This window comes from Monodelphis domestica, chromosome 6, assembly GCF_027887165.1.
Source record: "Monodelphis domestica isolate mMonDom1 chromosome 6, mMonDom1.pri, whole genome shotgun sequence".
Lineage (NCBI taxonomy): Eukaryota > Metazoa > Chordata > Mammalia > Didelphimorphia > Didelphidae > Monodelphis > Monodelphis domestica.
The window spans coordinates 139290604-139312904 of record NC_077232.1 but is presented as its reverse complement, the minus strand read 5'-3'; the positions used below and the strand labels follow the sequence as shown (position 1 = coordinate 139312904).

At 40.8% G+C, this 22301-nt stretch overlaps 1 protein-coding gene and 1 non-coding gene across 2 annotated transcripts; both read right to left on the bottom strand.

The window, feature by feature from the left end:
• Positions 1-6763: 6763 nt before the first annotated feature.
• RASL11B (RAS like family 11 member B) lies at positions 6764-11562 on the bottom strand. Its single transcript, XM_001363934.5, has 4 exons — positions 11173-11562; positions 10507-10563; positions 9025-9101; positions 6764-8321 (listed from the first exon to the last, which is right to left on the bottom strand). Exons 1-4 carry the CDS (start codon positions 11330-11332, stop codon positions 7851-7853), a joined length of 765 nt encoding a protein of 254 aa, XP_001363971.1. The 5' UTR covers positions 11333-11562; the 3' UTR covers positions 6764-7850.
• On the bottom strand, positions 11497-11551 carry MIR12364 (microRNA mir-12364). Its single transcript, NR_162927.1, has one exon. It is a non-coding gene; the product is annotated as a microRNA mir-12364 (primary transcript).
• Positions 11563-22301: the final 10739 nt, after the last annotated feature.

The window sequence follows — 22301 nt, the reverse complement described above, 5'->3', positions numbered from 1 at the left end:
ATATTATCCCCCACCACACATTCTCTATGTTCTAATCATCCTACTTGCTATCCCTAATTCTATCTTCTACTTCCTTTACCTTTGATCAGACTATCCCTCATGCCTAGAATACTCTCTCCTCACCCCACCCCCCAACCTGAGTAAACTCCTTATTCCCTTTGGGCCTCTAGGTAGCATAATGAATAGAGTGCCAAGTCTTGAGTCAGGAAGACCCATCCTCTTGAATTTAAATCTGGCCTCAGAGACTAGCTCTGTGACCCTGGGCAAGTCACTTCACCCTGTTTGCCTCATTTTCCTTATCTGCAAAATAAGCTGGAGAAGGAAATGGCAAACCACTCCAGTATCTCTGCCAAGAAAACTCCAAATAGGGTCACAAAGAGTCAGAACTAAACATCCCAGCTACAACAGGCTTCCTTTAAGGTTCAATTCAAGTGCCACCTCCTTTAAAGTCCTTCTCTGATTCCCCATTTTTTAATGTTCCCACCCAAAATCAATTTTTATTTATTTTTTATCTATTTTGTACTTTTTAACCCTGAGTATTGATTCCAAAGTAGAAGAGCAGTAAGGACTAGGCAATGGGAGCTAAGTGACTCACCTGTGGTCCCAGAGCTAGGAAATATCTGCAGTCAGAAATGAACCCAGGATCTCCCATCTCCAGGCCTGGCATTCTACCTAATGAGCCACCTAGCTGCCATTATCCATTGTGTAGTAACTTACCTGTGAATTTATTCTATTTCTCCTGGGAGAAAATACTTTCCTTGAGGTCAGGGACTACCTTTATATTCCTATCTTCAGCACCTAGTACCAGGTACTATGTACACAATTGTCACAATAAAAGCTTGTTGGTTGAATAGTTGGGGAAATAGAAAGGAGTTTCAAAGAAGGCAAAGCATCAGGTGAATAAAGTAAAATATATTTGTTCCTTCAGGGCTCTATTTGGGTTGAAAGTTTAGTCTTGAAGCAGACTCAGTACCAGCAAGCACCACATTATGGAAAATGTTGAATTATAGACTTTTAAATACCTACGATATTGTTTTAAGGTTCAAAGGTATGTGAAGATTGGATTATCTCCTTATTGTAACAATGAAGGTACTTAACTCTTCCTTGATTGTGAAGATTAAATTGTAATCCCCAGTCTAATTTTAGATTTTAATCCCCAAATGTGTTAACTCAGTATTTGAAGTAGATCTACCCATTTTAATCTACAAAAAAAGTAGTGTGTGTGATATAACCAAATCTAAAGGTGTGATATAACCAAAAAAAGGTATAACCACAAAAAGGTGTGAACACCCATTTCATGCATTGAGTAGGAGGTCTGTGACCCACATGTGAATGAATGGGCAGCCCTGAAGAGAAGCGTTGCTGTGATTGGTATAAATAAAATTTAGGGGGGGTGATACAAGAGAAAAAGATCTTTAAATAGAGAAACACAGAGGCCAGGAGATATAGATTTTCTCTGATTCGAAGTTGAATCAAGAGTGAAGAAGAGTTACTCAGAGGAGAGTCTTAAATCAGTCACTTGGTATCAGACTAGAAGACAGACACTTGAGGAGAGACTGGGAAGACAGACACTTGGACTTGGCTGTGGAACTTAACCCTGGAGGAGCTCATGCAGGAGACCTCATACTGCTTTCCTTTTATACTCACCATGGTGTGTAGCATGGAGTATAAAGGCTGACTTAGTTTCCCTGCCTTTCTGAAGGTGTGAACTTCTGAGAAAGGCCCATTGTCTGGAGACTCCTTTTCCCTGAATAGGGCCTTAGAATTTCTACCTAGCTCAGAGGAAGCCGGGGTTTCTCTCTCTCTCTCTCTCTCTCTCTCTCTCTCTCTCTCTCTCTCTCTCTCTCTCTCTCTCTCTCTCTCTCTCTCTCTCTCATTCCTTAATATCTTCCCTCTATTGTAAATAAAACTACCATGAATTTATATTCTACTTTAGTAATTCATTTTGGGATTTAGAAATTAAATCCCTGACAACCACAAATATAATATTCAAGTCCAACCACATAAAAATTTAACAGGTAAAAAACAGCCCCTTCCCTCAAGGAGCTATTCTCATGGGAGAGACAACAGTCAAACATTTATGGAAAGACAAGATGCCTACTGAATAACCTGAAGATATACAAGTTAAATTGAAGGATCCAAAGAATCTTACTGCTCTGTGGCTAGACAGAAGCTAACACTCCTTTTATGTATAGAGGCAGAACCTAGTAATATTAAAGAATTTGTTTCTGCCTGTTGGTTCTCCTAATAGTTGAGCCCTCCTCCACCTGGGACTGCTTTTTAGAAACATCTCCATGTAGGTCTGACTCTCTTGAGGAGTTCAGGCTTCCTCTGGCTGAGTAAAAGTAGTTTCTCAGGGACTGTAGGGTTGCCTTTTTTGAGTCATTCTTGGTCAAGGCCTCCTCAATCTGGCATTGGGGTGTTGGTAGAGAGACCTCTCCCTAAGTCCTCTGTGATTCAGAGGAGTCATGTGTGATGGAAAGTGGAAGGAGTGCTGCTGCTGAAGATTTCCCCAAACATACAATGGTTGCCCTAGTCCAATCTGTCTCTTCCTCAGTAAGGCCGACCTCTTCTAATAATGGGAGTTTCCACCACATGAAATGAGCCAGCATGGTTTGCTTTGGATGTTTTCTTCAGTTCTGTCTCCAGTGGACACTCCCTGATTGACTGCTGGCTAAAGCTGATGGAAAGATATGTGGCAAAGTAGATTCAATCCTCTTCCCAGTGCACACAGAACACACCCATTAAACACACACACACACACACTTTTTATAAACAAATATTGCCAAATAAAAACTTCACAACCATTAAATTCAGTATTCCCAAATGCTTGGCAACAACACACTTCTCTGCAAACAGCTGAATGTTCTGCAAAACACTTCAAAGTACTTTGTAACCCGATCAACAAAGCTGCACCAGAGTCACTATGGATCATGGAACCAGGCAGTATTTCTGTTGTGGAAAAGAGCTCCTTAGCTATTAAAAAGAAAAAGAAACATCCATTTCTCTTTCTGCATCAAATATTTTATTAAGCTGGTTACAGAAAATTCTGTCAACAAATAATCACATGTAACAAACGCTTTCTCCCCTTTGATTAAAAAATTACCATATATATATATACATATATATATGTACATATATATAATTATCCATCCATCCAGCTAGCTAGCTAGCTAGCTCTCTACCCTACCTATCTAGCTAGCTGGCTATCATGGGTGTGTTTATTCATTTATATAGCCATCCATCCTTGAGCATAACTTCCACTCCACTTTCAAATTAATCTTCCTAAAAAACATAAATTTGACCCCAAAAATCCATTTTGAATGTTCAAGATGAGGAAGTCATGGCCAAGCAGCAGTTTATCTGAAAAAGATCTGAGTGTTTCAGTGAACTACAAGCTCAAAGTAGGAATCAACAGTGTGATAATGGCAACCAAAAAAGCTAATGAAGCATTTAAGGGAGACATGGCATCCAAACCTAGGGGAATGAGAGTTCCGCCTTACTCTACCCAGGTCACATGCTATAATGTAGAATTGGGTTCATTCTGGGTGCAACGTTTAAGGAAGACTATTGCTGAGTTTCTAGAGGAGGGATTTTTGTACCATTTGATGGTCAAGTGAAGGAACTGAGAGTGTTTTGCCTGAATAAAAGAGGACCTAGGAAGATGCAATAGCTCTCTTCAGTGGAGAGGGACTCAATATTCTGCTTGGCCACACAGGGTAGAAGTAGGAAAAATGAGGGGGCATGCAAAGAGACAAATTTAAACTTTATTTAAAGAAAAACATTCTAACATCAAGAGCTGTCCAAGAGTGGAATGGGCTGCTTTAGGAGGGAGTGGAAATGATCAGTGACTGAATCACCACCTAGTGAAGGAATTCTTGTTTAGGGGCTGAACTAAAAACCCTATGTGATCTTTTACAATTCTGAGAGTCTGTGATTCTTTGTGTCATTCCCCTGCCTAAAAACCTTCTGTAAGGCCCTTCATACCCTAGCCCCATCCTGCCTTTTTAGCCCTCTGTTACATTACCCCACATTACACACAGCCACCCCCCAGCTTGATGCATTCCCTTCCCATATCAAATTACCCCAGTGCACTTGGGATTCTTTGTCAGCCTCCATCACTTTCTGCCTGGTGTTCTCCTCTTCTCTGTGCCCGTTGTATTTCCCTATAAGAAAATGAGCTCCTCAAGGACAGAGATGCCTTCATTTTTTATATTTGTGTTCCCTGCACCCAGTACAGAACTTAGCGCTTATTAAAGAATTAATATTGGTTGGGTTAAATAGAACCTTTTTGATGGAGAACCTGAAATAAAATGTCTGCTTAGGCTCCCCTTGTTGGGGGAAAAAAAACATCTTCTTTCTTGGGTTTCCTGAAGATTAAAGTCAGCCTGCTGTTCCCCCAAGTACCCCAAAAGTCAAAGAGACTGGAACACAGAGTCAATTATTTTCATTTTTAGATGGATTTACCCACAAACCCAATTATTAGACCTGGAAAATACTTTATTGTCTACATAAGAAGAAAAAGACATTTTTTGACCAAAAGAGTGGCATTGTTTCTAAGCACCTCCATAGATTCTAAAGGCTGTCTCCCACACTTAGCAGCTCCATAAATGCTTTGGCTAAGAAGTTCCCAGAAGGCAGGGATACACTACCCATCTTGGCACGGTGCGAGGCACTATGCACATTTCATTGTGTGATGAGTGTTTTTGATTTGAAGAAGAGTGGAAAATTCAAAACCCAGACATCAAGACAGACACATATCCGGTTCTAAGGCAAGCTGTCTGGTACAACTTCTCAGAAGGGGATACTTGGCTTCCTCGGCTTCCATGTCTTTATTAGTGATCTGGGAATGGAAGTGAGCAGCCTTCTAATGAAAACAGCAGATGTTACAACCACTAACCAGGCAGACCCAGGATCAACAAGAGGCTAAAAACAGGCAGCAACAAATGTGAGCTTGCTTCAGTTTGAGAAAATACAAGTGAAAAGGCATGAAGAAAGCTAGTCAGGGGAGTCCCAACAGCAACCTTGTTCTTAGTATTGCAAGTATTAGTTTCCCTTTTTTAAAAAAGAGGAAACCGAGGCCTAGAAAGGTTTTGTTACTTTCCCATAGTCACACAGCTAGTGTCAGAGCTGAGATTTAAGTCAATCTCCACCCAAACAGGGCACTTTTAAAGTATTCTATAGTGCCTCTCCAAGTGACTTCCCCAAAACGGCAGCATTTCCCCACATCATATCCCCGATCCCTAATAAAGAGTGGAAGGAAAGAGAATGAAAAGGAAGTGGAAGAGGAAATGAGGTACACACCCCCCATTTTACAGATAGGAATTAATGCTCATATAGTGCCTTGGTTCCCATTGACTGCTCAAAGTTAATGCCAGATAGAGACTAATGAGAAATGACAGGAAATCCTGGAAATAGTCTCCTGGTCCATCTCTTTCCCCTTCTCTGCCCCTTAGATGACTCTCAAAATTAGGGAGAATCAAAGAACACAGCTCTTATCAGACTCAGAATGAGTGGGGAGAGAGAAGTAATGAAACACCAGCAAATTGTAGCCTAGCACACTGCTCAGCACTCCGCAAAATAAAAACTGAAATTGGTGCTTAAAAGTACCTCCTTTTTATCCTTTGTAATCACAATAGTTTAGTCAGGGTACTGTGCAGTTAAGCATGTGAAGATTATTAAGCCCTTGCTGCTAAAGCATCTTGAATCCACAAAATCAAATGGATGAGACCAAAATGGAATTTTTAAATAGCTAATGATACTTGTTAGTGTTTTGGAAATGGGGGGCGATTTTGATACAGAACTTAAGCCTACAGATAGGCTTGAAAGGGATCTAGTGGGCAGATACACAAAGAAATGCCTATGTCATCTCCAGTCATGTCATGAGTGTATGGCAGCCATTGTATAGGAACCCAAGGTCTTAGCAGACCTAAAGTATAATGAAAATGGCTCATTTTTTCTTTTCTTAATGTAGGAGGAATTCAGCCCTGGGATTTCTTCAGTGTAGGGAACAGTTTTGAAAGTCATCCCACCAGTGCAGGTTAGCAATTCCTTTGTCATTTATGATATTGGACTTTCCTTGGTTACTGAGGATGGACAGACTGCCATCAATCATGTACCAGGAAATTAGTGTAGAACATTCTGATTCCAGGGCAGGCCCTCTATCCACTATGCCAGCAACCTCTCTCCTGACTATTTTCATTATGAGCATGGATGTACTTCTGGTATGTGTCAAAGGGAGAATTTGAACTCAGGTTTTCCTAATTCCAAGAGTGACCCACTTTCCACTGTCAGCTACTATTCTTCTGGCTCAATGGTTTTTGCTAAAGCACTGAATGACCACCCCAAAGGCAGAGCCTCAAATAGTACTAGACTCTGTCCAAGATGGACAGACAATGACCTGGAATATTTTAACTTTCAAACCTAATGACAAAGTATGAGTGGAAACGTCCCCAGAAGTAGCTACAGGCTATTGACCAAACTACAAAGAGAAGTAAAAATATGGTCTCCGTAGAGATTCGGTATGGACTTGAGCCCTTTCTTAATACCTTTGGTGGGGCAGATGTTGTCTTAGCACCTTAAAAGGGAGAACCACACATTTGTCACCTTCCTGAAGTCTTCCTGGGGAACCAAGAGGGAAAATAGTAGGATGTGCTCTTTTCTAGTATGTGACCTGGCAAGCAAATTATCACTTATCCTTGCTGAATAATGAATCTGTAATAAGGAAGAGTAATGTTGGGAATAAAGGCACTGAAGGTAAAAGTCTGCTTATCTCAAAGAACTTTTTATTGTACATAAAATAAATTAATTACAGTTTAAGCAAAAGCACAAGTGGCTTTTTAAAGTGCATCTGTATAGTTTGGGGGGCTAGTTGACCTCCCCCACCCCCATCTTTTCACTCCACTTAGCATTTAGCCACCAGTCATGGCTCAGCCAAGCCTAGGAGGCAGCCCAACTTCATTGCCAAGAGCTGTTATACAAATCGCATCATAATCAAATAACATGATATCCACTTGTTGGGTTTTTTCTGCACCTGATGCCAAAACAAAAGGAAACAATCTGACAGTTACTAACAATTACTAAGTGTCCACGGCTGAAGCATTAGACTCAACCACTGCATCCTTTGGGCCCAGCAAGTCACACCCATCATATTTCAAGCAAGCATCAAGTAACTTTTTTTCTTTTTTCCTTTTGTATATGCTTACAATTGAATGTGTTTGTCTTACAGAAAATTTAGACCCAGAAACCCAACAGTAGTATTTATTAGTAGGAAGCATTTTGTTCCTTATTCATGAAGGAATTTGGTTGCCCTCTAAGTTAGAATGGCATTTTGCAAATTAATTTTTTGTGCTTTGGCCCTGGAAACCTAAACTGTGATTGCAACATCATTCTTCTGGGCTGGGGCGGGGGGGGGAAGCATGTGAATGCTTTGCTAAAGTTCTTCTAGTCTCATTGTACATCACGATGTCCGTACTTTTCCTGTAAAACAACAATCGACTGGTTTCTTTACAAAGGTGGTATGTGTAGACAAACACCACAGCACTCCTACCCCATGAGGGGAAAACGACATGTATTATTTCACCGATTCAGAGAGGTCCAACCCTTCTGAATAGCATTTATCCTGCTGGCAGCGGCATGCTAGAACGACTTCATGAACGTATTCAAGGCTCATCGATTCCATCCTGCTAAGAGAACGGCTCTTCCCTTTCTGCAGCAGTTCAGAAGGAGCTCTCAGCCTCTCAGCTTCAGCCCTTCCTTAGACCCTGCAGTAGCAGAATTCAACGTTCCAAGATTGGAACTTCGGGACTACTTCCTTGGAAGACCAAAAATCTCTCTCAAAAGTTTCGCTTTCAGACTGAAGTGACAGTCCTCACTTTAGCAGAGAGGGCTTGCTTGAACCTCCTCTTCAGATCCTGCATATTGGGAGACTTTGGCCGAGGAATGAGAGAGGTTCTCCTCTTCTCTGGTGTGCTAGCGACCTGCTGTTTGTGACTCACTTCTTTGCACAGGACGTGGAAGGCATTGTAGACATCATTGTAATTCTCACTGACAGACACTTCATAAAATGTGCACCCCAGCATGTTGGCCAGCTGCAGTCCATGCTGTGGCTCTACCTGCTTGATATGGAGCAGATCTGCCTTGTTGGCCACAATGACAACTGGCAGTCGGGCACCCGGGTGTAGCTGCTGGACATGCTGGTGCAGTTGGCTGATCAGCTCATAGCTCTTGTAATCGATGATGGAGAAGACAATCACCACAGCATCGGCCCAGCGAATACATCTATTCAGTTGTTCATTGCAGCTCAACCCTTGTTCGTGGATCTAAAACCGAGAAAGGTCATGAATTGATGGGGATAGAAAAAAAGCCCAGTTTGGTCAACTTAAAGTCTAAGTCAGAAGAGTCTTTTGGACTCACACCATCGAGGATCATAAATACAAATTACATTCCCGCACATTTTGGCTTCCTTAAGAATATGTTGATCCAGCTGCATGAAGTTGGAATAAATAACCCTGCAGCTCACTACACTCAAGTGGAAAATTGACCTGCATAGTACTACACGCAGAGAGACTTTGTAGTTCCACAAAATGGGAAATTAGCTGGCTAGACAGTAAGTCTGGGGAAGTGAAGATATGAGCTGGAAGCATTTAAACCTGGAGAACTGCCCAGTTCAAGGGGGAGAGAGAGAGAGAAAGGGAAAAAAAACACTATAACACTAGTATGGCTCTTTTGTCCATAGAGTAACTTTCCACAATATAAAACTGACTCTGAGTCTGAGTGAATATAACCACACATTTGGTTTTTAATACTAAAGTTTTTGGTTACAAGAATAAACCTTTTTTCCCCATTTCAGACAGTAGACTTCTACACCCCAGAATTCCTCGAGCTGTGGCTGATCAGTTGCTAAAGAGATTCTCTTAATGCTCCATTAGCTTACAGCCTTTCCTTTCATAGCACTAGCTAGAGTAAGGACAATGCCACTTTGATGTAAAATGGATAATGTCTATGAAACTATAAGGATCTCACCTGAACTCCTGGTGTATCTTGAACCTGAATTGCCAGTGTTTCTCCCTCTATTTGGACCTGCCGGGTATAAAGATTACCTATTCAAGTGAAAAAGAAAAGAAAAAAGTTATTTATCCACAATTGAGAAGGTTTTCAAAGCACTGCATTAAAGGGGGAAAAAACTAAACAAAATAAACCCATTTGCCCCAGTAAGCTCCAGTAACTTGAAATCTTACTAAGGTTTTTGTTTTTAATTTTAACTAAAAGTCCATTGATACCAAAAGCAAAGCAATCTGCTATTATTTAACAAAAGAATACAACATGATATTTATAGGGTCTGTTTTTTTATGACAGGAAACTCATTTGTTTTGAGAGGCTGACCTCTTCCCAAACTAAATTTCTATATATGAACAAGCATTTCCTCAAGTCTGTTTCCTTGCTGGAATTCATCAAATCCAAGAACATTAGAGTTGGCAGAGGCATGACATCATTTAATACAACCCCTTGTTTTACAGATGAGGAAACTGAGACAAGACTATGCCTAGCCCATGGTGCCAGAGTTAATATGTGGCAAAGAACTTGGCCTCAGAAACCAAGTGGAATGCTCTTTGCCTGCACCCTGTACTTTCTAATGTGGGTGTTTTTTCAGTCTTGGATCACTACTTGACACATTTATCATTTAACATATCTGACCTCTAAACAGGTTGTCAGATAGTTAAAAGTACAACCCACACCATCCACTAAAGAAAACACTTAAAATTTAACAATTGCCAAAACAATAGCAAGTTACAAGTTTGCTTTGACTGATTTTATGGTGGCTAATAGTTTACTTGGCATATTAAATAATTACATATAGGCCCTTCATATGTTTCTGAAGGTTTTCATCAACTTGTAATACAGCACAGTAGCATACTGGATATGTGTATGAGTACATGTAATATATGTGTGTGTTCCTCGACTCTGGTTCTTAATAACAAGGATTTTAAAATGTGTACTCATAATTATTCAGTCTAGCCCCCCCCCCCGCCCCCAAAAAAGATCAAAGTCCCACTTATTTTTTTTTAGACACTACTAGTGAAAGAGATAGGTTTAGGTTCATAACTACTTGCTTTGGTCTTTGGTTTAAAAGGTCAAATCTGAAAGCCAGGGCTACATACAGGGAGTAGGACCAGGCTATCTTTTTTATGACTCTAGCTAGAGTGTTTTGGAGAGGGAGCCTAAGTACAAAGGGTACTTCCTACTGAGGTTCCAATAGTTAAAACATACCAAGGAGAAGAATCCTTTTTGGAGTAAAATGATGAATGAGTCCAGAATGGATGAGGTCAGATGGCAGGGTGAAGGGATGGGGTGGGGGGAGGGAAGTAAAATTTTGTACAGGCTGGAAGTCATAAATGACAAGATGCTCACAGACTGGCTCTTTTTGAAGATTTACTTAATCCATACCAATAATGGCACCAAATCCAGCATTTCCCCCAAAAAGAAGAGCTGTTAAAAGATGCTTACCTGCATTTCTTTCATAGTCGCCAATGAATCGTTTGGTCAGGAATCGCACCACCAGTGCTGTAGGTCAGAAAAGAAAAAGGAAACCCAGTTATCACTTGGAATGAATGACAGGCTAACTGAGACCCACTACCTGGGCTGTGAGCCCAGCCTCAGCAAATAGCTTCCCCAGGGAATGGGCGGCAGGAAGCCAAGTGAAATACCATTTCTACACTCATTGGCCCGGATCTTTGACCAGAACCACACTGGGAGAAGGGGGAAACAACAATTACTCTATTCGGGAGCCGGACTGGTCACGTAGAGCAGCCCTCTGCCTCTAGGTAGGAGTGTACCAAAGTCTGAACAGGTAAGTAGCAATCCACATGTTTAAAAGCAACTTCACCATTTCCCCCAAGTGACTGGTTTCATGGTAAGAGGAAATCAGAGATTAAAGAAGATTACGGAAGGTGGGGATGGGGGGCGGGGGTAACAAGGGTGTGGAGATCCCTAGGAGCTCCCAGATCCCTCCTGCGCTTTGCAACCCTTGTAATAAATAAGGACTATTATTACTCCCTTTCTCTAAATCACAATAGGAGGAGGAGGAAATCACCCAGTGGCCAGACAGAACAACCCGACCCTCCCAGAGATGGGGAAGAGCAGAGCCGGTGCGGGTCCGGGCCCAGGACTCACCCGTCTTGCCGACTCCGCTAGCCCCTACGACAGCGATTTTGACTAGGCGGCGGCCCGACACCGCGCTCAGACAGCAGTCGATGGAGGCGGCGGCGGCGCTGCCGCTGCTGCCGGGAGTAGGGTATTCCGCAATGGTGCACATGTTCTGGATCAGGCGCATCGCCTCGGCCGAGGGCTGAACTGGACAAGGCGGGCGGGGCTGACTGGTCTGGGGAAGGGGGAAGATGAGCAGCCGCACCGTAGTTTCAGAGAGCACGGAGGCGGAGGCAGAGGCGGAGGCAGCAGCAAAAAGCAGCTACAGCTCCCGAAGCTCTGCAAGAGATTGTAGCCACTAAACGCTGCTCGAAAGCTCAAGCTTAGGGGCAGAGTTTGTGGCGGCTGTCTCCCAGCGCGCAGGCTATTTTGTGCTGGTTTGGCCCCTCCCCTCGCCGCCCGGAGCCAATCCAGGAACGGACATCGGGGAGTCTCCGCCCCCTCTCCTGAGCCGTTGGCTGCAACCCCTCCGCCCTTCTCCCCACCCCTCCGCCCCTCTCCCCAGCCTCCAACCCCTGCTGAAAGGGGCGAGACCAGTGCAGGGCCCCGTGAGGCTGCTGAGGCTTCCGGGGCTTGGGAAAAGTGGGGCAACCTAGACCTGCTGCCACACCACTCCCGGAGGTGAGCAACATGTGCGTGTCTTGGAACACCTGAAAAAGGACACTCTGCTCTCTTAGGCATCCGCAAGGCTAGCCACGGGGGATGTGGTGGGCGCAGGTGGGCCAGAGGTGCGAGGCCAGGGGCAGGAGAGCCCGTGGACTAGCAGGCTGTAGGGCATAGGGGGAGACGCTGTTAAGTTGACTACCCAGCTCAGAAAGCCGGGATGTGCTATCTCCCTCCCCGCCCCCTCTCCAGCCCACCCAACGTGGGCATGCTCTGCCAGCTTCCTTTTACAAAGGCTGTCTCTGTGCCCTCCCCCTTCCAGAAACGCTTGCACATGTAGGGCACTCTCTCTCTCATGCATCTGCACGCCCTCACTCACGGGCAGGTACATGCTGCTGAGCAGTTCTGCCAAACTATTCATTCTCTGCTCAGCCTTGCTACAGCAAGGGGGGGGGGGGGGGAGGAGAACAGCCGCCTTCCTTTCAGCCACATCAATTCCTCTTTTCTTTGTGTCAAAGCGCTGTCTTTGTGTGGGTGAATCTCCACCTTCCAAGCCGTGGTTGGGTCTGTAGGTTTATGCCTTTGTCTCTCTTCTGTCCCCCTCATTTGGGATGGGATTACACTGATTAGTTTTAAATTCGTTTGTGTTCTGTTTATGCCTTAAATAATGGATGGGATACAGTTGAAATAGATTGCACTAATTAACTTTGTCCATAATGTGACATTCAAGCTTAAGCAAAATCATGGAAATCTAGAAGTTTTTTTCTTTAAAGTTATGAGTCCTGTCATTAAAAATAACAAATAAAACAATCAGACCTGCCTCACCATCTCATTCACTCACCAACAATTTAAGTGCCTACTGTTTACAGAACACTAATCTAGGGCCCAAGAGACATATAAAGTTAAAATAAAATGCATCTTGCTTTCTTGGGTGAACAAAATAACCCATTTAGTTAGACATGTGCACAATAAGACAGGAGATATTTATAGAGCACTGGTACTCACTGATGTAAATACATAGTGCTACTGTCAACATGGAACAATCATGGAAATGACTAGTGTTGCTGCTACTGTTACAGCTACAGAGTGGCAGAAATCCCAAGAGCCTTCCCTTTGTCATTAATATTAGGGTCATCATGACTTTTAGAAGTTCATGGCTTCCACCAAGACAAATCACAAATTATTTCTAACCTGTGAAATTCTTCTCCATTCCTTTCCACAAATTCTCTGTAGAAGATATTCCTAATACATTGGAGACATTCCTCTCACTCCTTTAGTATCTTTTGGGGATCTCTGTAGCATTTGAGCTGTCCACATGCTATATTAATTACTCCACCCTAATATATGACCAATCCACCTGCTATTTTACTTGTGGGAAAGAGATCATCATTTTCTAGACTAAGAGCCAGGAGGGATGCTAGTGGTCATCTGGTCCAAACCTTCATTTTACCCAGTCATGACAGAGCAGGAGGAATTCCCCCCTGGGTCCTCTCACTCTCAAACAAAGGCTTTTCCCAGTCAGTACTCCTGACCTTGATCTCTTGCTGATTTAGTTACCCACAATGTTGACAACTCCAAGGCACAAGGTAGGAAAGACTCATCCCCTTGGATGTATTTGTGAGGTGAAACAACAAGACTTCCAAAGAAATTTCCTCACCAGTATTCTACAGCGTCGGATTCATAGCACTACATTAATGTTCTCACTTCATAATGGAGGGACTGCTGAACTTAGAATCATCAAAGCCACATGGATTCCCACCTCCGTGGCTTTCTAGTAATATTCCCTTAGACAAATTCCTGTACTCTCTGAGGCTTCTATAAGATGGAGGCAAAAACACCTTCCTTAACTACTTTGCTGGGTATCTGAGGAAGCTGAGGCAAACAGGGTTAAGTGACATACCCAGAGTCACCCAGCTAATAAGTGTCTGAGGCCAGATTTCACTCAGGAAGATGAGTTTCCTTGACTCCGGGTCTGGAAGTCTATCCACTTTGCCACCTACCTGCCTGTTCAGAATCTAGTTGGAAACAATTGACAAACAACTTGACTCTTAATAATCCTGTGAGGTAAATGGTGTATTATAGGAAGTGTAACTAAAGATGGTCAAGGAGAGATTTGCAGTGAATGATAGGGATCCTTGGGGTAACATGGGTCAGGAAGTGTAACAGCTAAGCATACAAAAAAAAAAGAAAGATGTGACATTAGAGATTTTTGTTGAAGCATAACTACTTTTTTTTTTAAGCAACAAATGGTTCTTTTGGAGAATACCAACTTTTTGTTTTTCTACTGAACTTGACCTCTTGGCTAGACTGAAACAACTGTCCATGTAATCCAATTGTTAGATCCTAAGAGCTCTAATTAGTAGAATATATTGAGGATTGTAAAGCACTTTATGTACATTATCTCTACTTGATCTTCACAACAACTTTGCTTGATAGATGGTCCAAGGATTGTGATGATGAAGCTGACTGATCTTCAGGAGGTCAAATGATTTGCTTTAAGTCATGTAGCTTGAAAGGGATAGAAACTAAACATGAACACAGGTATTCTGACTGACTTCAGGACCAACGCCCTTTCCACTGTTCTACCCTCTTGCTTATTAACCAGGAAAAGCGCATCAAGGCAAATAACAGGAAATAAAACCTCAAATGGCCATTATGGCATACCAAGTATAATGGGCAATATGATAATCAACAAACAAGAGAGTTACTTAACAAATCTTAGCAAAAAAGACAATAAAATATTCAGATTTTCAGAGTATCCTAGAATGTGCATAGTAGATTATTAGTTTAAGAAGTGGTATATACAAGTGATTAATAGCTTCCATTAAGATAGCTCTATAAGGTTTACAAAGCACTTTTCCTACTTTATCTCACTTGAACTTCATGACCACACTGTGAAATAAGTGTTATAATTATCTCCAAAAGTGAGGGACAGAGAGTGAGCACCTTGCCCAGATTCCAATAGCATTTAAGCTTATGTCTGGGAGTGGGATTCATACCCCAGTCTTCCTGATTTTGAATCCTGTTTTTTATCCAGTATGCCAGACTGTCTCCTGCATAATATTAGCCCTATAGCCCCATCTTCCCTCTGCCAAATGACAGTCAGACAAAACAGTGATCATTCTGAGTGAGTATTAGAGGACTCTTCAATTATTTTGAAATGCTATTTATAGGACAACTAATATTTCCAGTAGCTCATTTGTCTAAAAAAATTCCTTTTAGAAAGAAAGTTTACCATGCTTCTTTAAATCCTAAAGTTTAACTCATTTTAAAGGGAAAGAACTAGGACTATATGAGTGCCAACATTTGAGTTCAAGTGGAAAAAAAAAAGAGGAGCATTACTAATGTTTAGCACATTTTTTATGGTTTAAATCAAGCCTGGTTTTTTGCTTTAACTTCAAACTTGGCAAGACTGTTGTCATAAAAGAAAGGGAGATCTACATGAATTTTAAGTTTTAAAAAATCTGTAGTCTCATTTTCCATCCTATTTTTCTTTTGTAAAATTTTTAAGTATTGAGACAGTCATTAAATTACTGGGTGTGCTCATCTGCACTTGCAAATACTAATCAAAAGTTTACCAGCAAACAAATGGTTGCAAAGAGAGTTTTACCCTAAGCTTTCTTCACTTCTTGGAACTTCATTTCCATTACTAAGAGATTGGATCAACCCATGATTTTTCTGTCTGTAACACAAAGCTTAATACAGTCTTCTTATTTTAGCCCCCAATCCATCTAGCTGTATAAGGAAGAATACAGAAAAGAACAGGCACAGGACAAAGAGAAAGACAGTGAGCAGCCTGCTCTAATCTATAACAAATACCTCCCCAGGTGCCTATAGGCAGAGTACCCTGACCCTCCCCTTGAGTGTGCCCTTCTTGGGATACCTTTCATGAACAAGATCAATAACAGAATCACCCCCAAATGCTCCAAGTGAGTCAGTATACTCAGATACAGTGTTGGGGAACAAGGGAATATAGATTGGGTTTTCATTTGTCAAGTTAACCAGCAGTCCCAGATGCAGCAAAAAAGCAAAACTCTCCCAAAGCTGGTTTTAAGTCTTTCATGGGGAGACAAAAATGAGGCCAGGAGGAGGGGAGAAGGAGAAGAGGAAACTCTTTCCAATTTTCTACATGGCTTTTGTATGTAAAGTTTTCCCTGCACCTTGTCTTCCTTAGAGCTGGAGCCCTACAAGTGAGCTATGGAAATCAGTTTTGGCTGTGGAGCTCAGCAGTAGATGAGTGAGGGCTGTGGTGAACTTTACAAATTTATGGACACATTAGTGAGCAAGATATGACTGGCCCCTCTCCCTGGAGCATGCTCCCATGGAAGTGAAAGGGCTTTGTCATGAACTGATAGCAATCAAGGGAGTTACAAACAGAGTCCTCTCTGACCAGCTCACTAGAGTTAGAATCAGGAGGATTCCCTGGCAGATGGGTAAATTGCTTTTCCCCATCACAGTGGGAGGGAATCCTCCCTAAGCCTTGGTGTCACCCCTCTCTCCACCTCCACAGTAGTCTTGTAGGAGATGAACACCTGTTCGATTTGTCATTTTAAAAGGTTAAAGGGAAGGGGCTTGATGTTTTTGCTCTGGGAGCCCAAAATTTAAGATGAGATGTTATATGAGGCTCACTTTTTTATGTTTTCTTTAAAAAAATATTTTGTTTATTGTTATTTTTTCTTATTTTTTATTTTCTATTTATTTTATTTTCTTATTATTTTCTTTTCAATATTTGTAGACTATCATATGTTTTCTCCAAACCTCTTTATTTTCAGTTGGACTTATGCAACATTTCCACATTGCTGGTTTGGGCAGAAAGCTATCTTTTTGAAGTTTCTTCATAAAAATCCTACTTCTGACTCATGTTGACAATGGACTTGGGATCAGGAGAAACTTAGGTTCAAATTATGCCTCTTTCACTAGCTGTATAATTCAACATCCCTGTGCCTCAATTTGCCCATCTGTTAAATAAAGATAATAATACTCACACTACTTACTTCAATGTTGTTGTAAGGGTCAAGTGAAATCATAGATATGAAATATCTTGTGCTTTATAAGTTCTAGTCATTCCAAAACTCCACTCCAAGCCTTCCTGGGGGAGGAGGGGGAGGTAGTATTGGTCTGCAATAGCTTCTCACACAAAAAATAGCCAGCCTAGGCCTAATTTCTTGTTTTAGGTGACTTCCCAAAGTAAATAACTGGTCCAGTGTTCATTTGCTATATGTTGTTTTGGAAAGAAGAAATGGAAGTAGAGATATGATGTCACATTAAATGTTGGAAAGAATATCACATATAAAAGCAACATTCTCCCAATGCGGGGGTTCATTTGTAATGTTAGTTTTTTTAATTGAATTAAAAAAAAACCCAGGAACCAAATGTTCATAAACATTCTCTGACTTAAGAGAGGAGAAAGCAGGGTAGGGGTGTTTATTTTCTAAGAAATCTCTGAATATCTGAGCAGTTACACATGTAAAGCTGAGCAAAAGGTTTAATTTCCCCATGCCTCAGTAGAACACAGTGAAGATTAGGCAGATGTTTAGAAGGTTTGAGGACTTGAGTAAAGCAATCTGCAGGTCACCTGCTAAGTTGGCCTTTCTGTCCAGGGCTAAACTACTGAGCCAGGATCTTTAGGATCAAAGTACCAGGGGAGGCAGATTGGAAATTAAATTACAAGATTTCTTTCCATTAGAAAGATCACCTGGACAACAGAATCCACACTTACTTCAAATAGGATCCTTTGACACCAAAAAATGGGGGATGGGTCCATAATGTACCCTTGTTTCCTCCCCCTCACCCCCCCATCCCACATACCCAAGTTGGTTTCTATAGCAACATAATGGTAGACATTTTTTCCTTTCCACACACAAAAAAGGACTGGCAAAAGTTCTTTTTGGTTTGCATTATAAACAGATTTCATCTTTTCTACTTTGGAAGGCCTTATTCCCTTTCCTTTTAAAAAAATGTAATATCTAAATTGAAAGTAAAAAGAAAAAGTGGAAATAAGTCTTTTCTTTCAAAACATTTTCTGTACCTTTTTCTCTCAGTCTTTCAATAGCCTAAGTCTTTTCTCTAAGAGCATGGAATGTCCTTCTCATAAGCAGTCTGATGACAGACATCTCTGAATAAATTCATGCTTTATGCATTATTGGAAACTTATCAGGAAGCTGCCAATATGTTTTGGTTGGGGAGGAGGTAATCCCATTGGTTATACTATAAATACCTTCCAGAATTTTAAGCTGTATTAGTAGCTAATATTAATCCATTATTAATAAAGCCATCACTGTGAGTTCTGTTTAGTGAATGAGAGAGTTCTATTTCTTTGGTAAATATGTCGTGATCACTTTTTAATTGCACCTTTTTACCCTTTTTATCCAATAGAACAAGATCCCACAATACGGTCGCAAACATCTAACCCTTTCTCCACGTCCTACAAGTATATGAATTCCAAAGAAGCCTTACTATATGCAAAGATCAGAAGATACCTACTGTTTCTGTTCTACAGACATGGAAAAGGTTCTGATCTTGGGGCAAGTTAGATAATTAACTGACATGTCCAGTTTGAATTTCAGTTGGGCTGAATTTGCCTAGTCCTCTACTTCTAGTGCTGAAGCAGAAGGACATAAACCATTTTATTTACTTATTTATTTTAAATACTTGTCTTCTGCCTTAGAATAAATACTATGTGTTGGTTCTAAAACAGAAGAGCAGTAAGGGCTAGGCAATGGGGCAATGATTTGCCCAGGGTCACACAGCTAGGAAGTGTCTGAGGTCAAATTTGAACCCAGGACCTCTTGTCTTTAAGCCTGGCCCTTGATCCACTGAACTACCCAGTGGCCCCCCAAATAACCCATTTTATAGAAATCTTAGTTCCTCCATTTGTCTTCATCCACAGGGAAATTTTCTTTTATCCAAAAAACATCCATTTCTATAGGACTATGCAGTTCTTGTTATCATGCCAAGAGACTGGGAAGGAATGTAGCATGATTAACTTTTGTTTCTAATGCCAAATTCTATATCTGAAATCCCTGGACCATCAGGTCAAAAGAGAAGAGCAGTGACAGCTGGCCCTGTGGCCAGCCAGGTCAAAGCTTAGCCCTAAATTTGAAGTCAAAGGACTAGGTTTCAAATTACAGCCCTGTTATTTATTACCTATGCACCCACATACACATTATTTTGCCCTATATGGGCTTCCTTTCCTCATCAGCAACACTGAAGAGTTGAACTGCACACTGGATGGTGTCTGTTCTACTTCAAATCTCATAATCTTAGGAATAGGGTCTGAGATTACTTACTGCCTTCTGGAATGTACAGGACACTTCCCAGCACTCTCCTAAAAGATGACGAGAAAGTCATCAATGAGTTAAGGAGATGTAAAATTTCATTTTCTGTACCAGGAAACTGGGGGCAGATTTCTCTATTTCCAGCTCTCTGTATCACTGAGGGAGGAAGGAACAAAATGTTCTAGTATGGGGCCCATCCTCTTTGCTTTATATGGCCATCTCATGGATAGAAATAATCAGATACTGCCTAGGTGGGAATTATTTGTGGACCATTCATACTATTTGCCATTCATCCCAGATTTCTAGGTTCACACCCACGTTCAAAATATGCATTGTGGAATCTAGGACTGCAGTCAAAAGTTAACAGAGGCATACCAGTGGCCCTACTGGCAGAGAAGCAAAACATTTATGAAATTTGCTTTCCCACCAACAAAATGTATTTTACCATTGCTTCATAGAGAATATACAACTTAAGATTCTCACTAAGATATTTGCATTCAGCCAGTCAACATATCTATGATTATAATGGAAAAAAAAGTATAACAAAGAAAATTCCCCAAAGCTATTTAGAAAAAAAGAAAAATGACTCACGTAATCACTGAGTTTGACAAAGGAACTGGTTTCTATATAAAGGATAAACATCCCCAAAATAGAAGTAACACTTAGCAGAATGTAGCTCCTGGAGAAGTTGTACATTCCAAGCACCAAGAACACAAAGGTTGGTATGCTAGGGCACCTCTACTGGGAATAGAGTGTGAAGTCCATTAGTAATGAATCTGGAATGTAAATCTATCCTCTCCAAATGGGATTTAAGTATTTCAAGGTAGGAAAACTCCTATGTTTGTTGAAGCTAATGCTATCTGGCTTTAAATTCAAAAATCCTTTCCTTTGTTATAAAAAGAAGTGTCCCTCTGCTCCAGTGTTAACTGCAGCAGATGAAGAATTCCATAGAACATATAGTGCAATTCCAAGAGATTAACAGGCATGTACAGAATATCTCATATACTACAGAACAGCGAAGGATAGGTTTTCTCCAATAACAATTATTATTTTGATCTGTTATTACAAACATTTATATGTTATATATTTCCAACACATTATACAGGTTTACTACAAATTGAATTTTAGCAAGGGCCAGAGATGGATGAGGAAGGTTTCTTGCTACAAGCCCCCATCAGAATCCTTGGAACATTTCCATTCACCCTTCAAGGATACTACTTACACTGAAACAAAAATTTCTTATAGGGGAGCATTGGGAGATAGGATTAGTGATATAGGTGTGGGCCAGATTATGGAAGGCCTTGAATGCCAAACTAAGTAATTTTATCTTTATTATATAAACAAGTGTCTTCAAACCTTTTTTTTATCATTCACTTCAAATGTTTTCAGATAAATTATGTACCCCAATATGTATATTTATTTGCCAAATTGTGTATGTTTGTGTGAATTATTGCACTGATATATAATATATATTAAAGCATATACAAAGCAAAATTTTAATGATAAAAATATTTTAAAATGTCATTTATTAATGGTATAAACCCTTCTTTCTCTCTCTAAAATATTATGTTATATGGCTCCCATATTACATTATAAAAATTATTTTCTAGTGAGAGTAATGTGATTGAATATGCTTCACCATTTTCTGACAATCTTTGGGGATAGGGAAGGCTTGGAAGTAATAATCATTAATAATTATTCAGTTAATTTGATCAATATAACTAGACTAAGATAATTTTCTTTTTTGAGATACTTTTTAATTAAAAGATACACAATGCAGAAAATAATAGGTAATGATAGTTAATGGAACAGTTTTCTTAGCAGTTGTCATATTTCTTCTCTAAGTCTAGCTATTCACCATATACGGTAAAAACCCACACAAATATGAATTGTCTGTGAGTATAATTCAACAGGACATTTTTTTTAATAAATTCATTCTTCTTTCTTTGTGTTGTTCTGTTTAGTAGAAAGCACCATACTGTCATTTTCTATTTGTTTTTAGATACCTTCCTTGTGTTTTTGGATGTTTGAAAGGTATCCAGAAAGCAGTTTGGTTGGACCCTACAGTGCAAGGAAGGAAAGGCAAGATCCTGGAAAGGTAGCAAGGGGCTAAGTGATGAACAGCTTCACTTGCCAGATAGGCATTTATATTTGTCTCTAAAGGCAAAAGAGTCACTGGAGTTTGGTAAATAGGGGAGTAACATGGTCAGATCTAAGCTTTAGGAAAATCACTCTGGCAGAAGAATGGAGAATATGTGAACTGGAATGGGGAGGCTCTTGAATCAGAACAATTAAGAGGCCATTGCAATAGTCCAGGTGAGAGGTGAACCAAGGTGGTAGTTAGGAATGGAAGGGAACAGCTGGATTCTAGAGAAAGGTAGAGATGATGATTTTTGGCAATTGCCTGGATGTGTCTGATGAGTGAAAATAAGTAGTAAAAAATATGGAAGTTGTAAAAATCTATATGAAAAATTGTGCCCTCTATAGATAACGGATAAGTTTGGAAGTGGTGGGGAGGTTGGGAAGGTAAAGAAAATGTGACGACGCGATCTCTGATCCATATTGCAACCCATTCATGTCTGCTGATATTGTGCTACTTACTCTGTCCCACCCAAAATGAAAGTAGAGATGAGGTTTCTTCCTTCCACATCCCTGACTCAAGCATTCAGAGCCTGGGTTGGGGGAGGGTACTAATGGACCTGTGAGGTGTTTGGGGGTAGAGGGGAGAGCAGGGAGTAGGTATGCTGAAGATGGATCAGACCTCCCCAATAATGCCTACACAGTTACTACTGTGGGTACCTCAGAATCCTGAGAGGTCACACTCAGTCAGAAGCAGAAAGGATGGGAGCAGCAACAGGTATGATTGTGTTGAAGATAATCCTCACGATTGGCTACCAAGGGGAGAGCAGGACAGATGCCATCTTCCCACCTTCTACAGGTTTCATTGCTTACTCCTTGGCATGCTACCACACCATGGAGAGCAAGGAGAAAAGGAATAAGGATCAAAGTAGAGTGAAAATAGCTATGGATCTGGAGTCAGAAAACTATTCAAATCATGGCTTCTCTTCTTATATTACTGTGACTTTAGACAACTCACTTAACCTCTTGAAACTGTTTTCTCATCTATAAAATGGGAATAATAATATTAGTTCTGCCTCAAATAGTACTTTATTCTGTAATTCTCTAATGCACTTATTATGTAATATTGTATATTGT

Coding starts and splice junctions, on each gene's coding strand:
- RASL11B (XM_001363934.5), bottom strand. CDS start 11,332: ATGCGCCTGATCCAGAACATGTGCACCATTGCGGAATACCCTACTCCC. Junction 9,102..10,506: donor CGACTATGAAAGAAATGCAG/GTAAGCATCTTT, acceptor TCACTTGAATAG/GTAATCTTTATACCCGGCAG. Junction 8,322..9,024: donor AAGATACACCAGGAGTTCAG/GTGAGATCCTTA, acceptor TCTCGGTTTTAG/ATCCACGAACAAGGGTTGAG.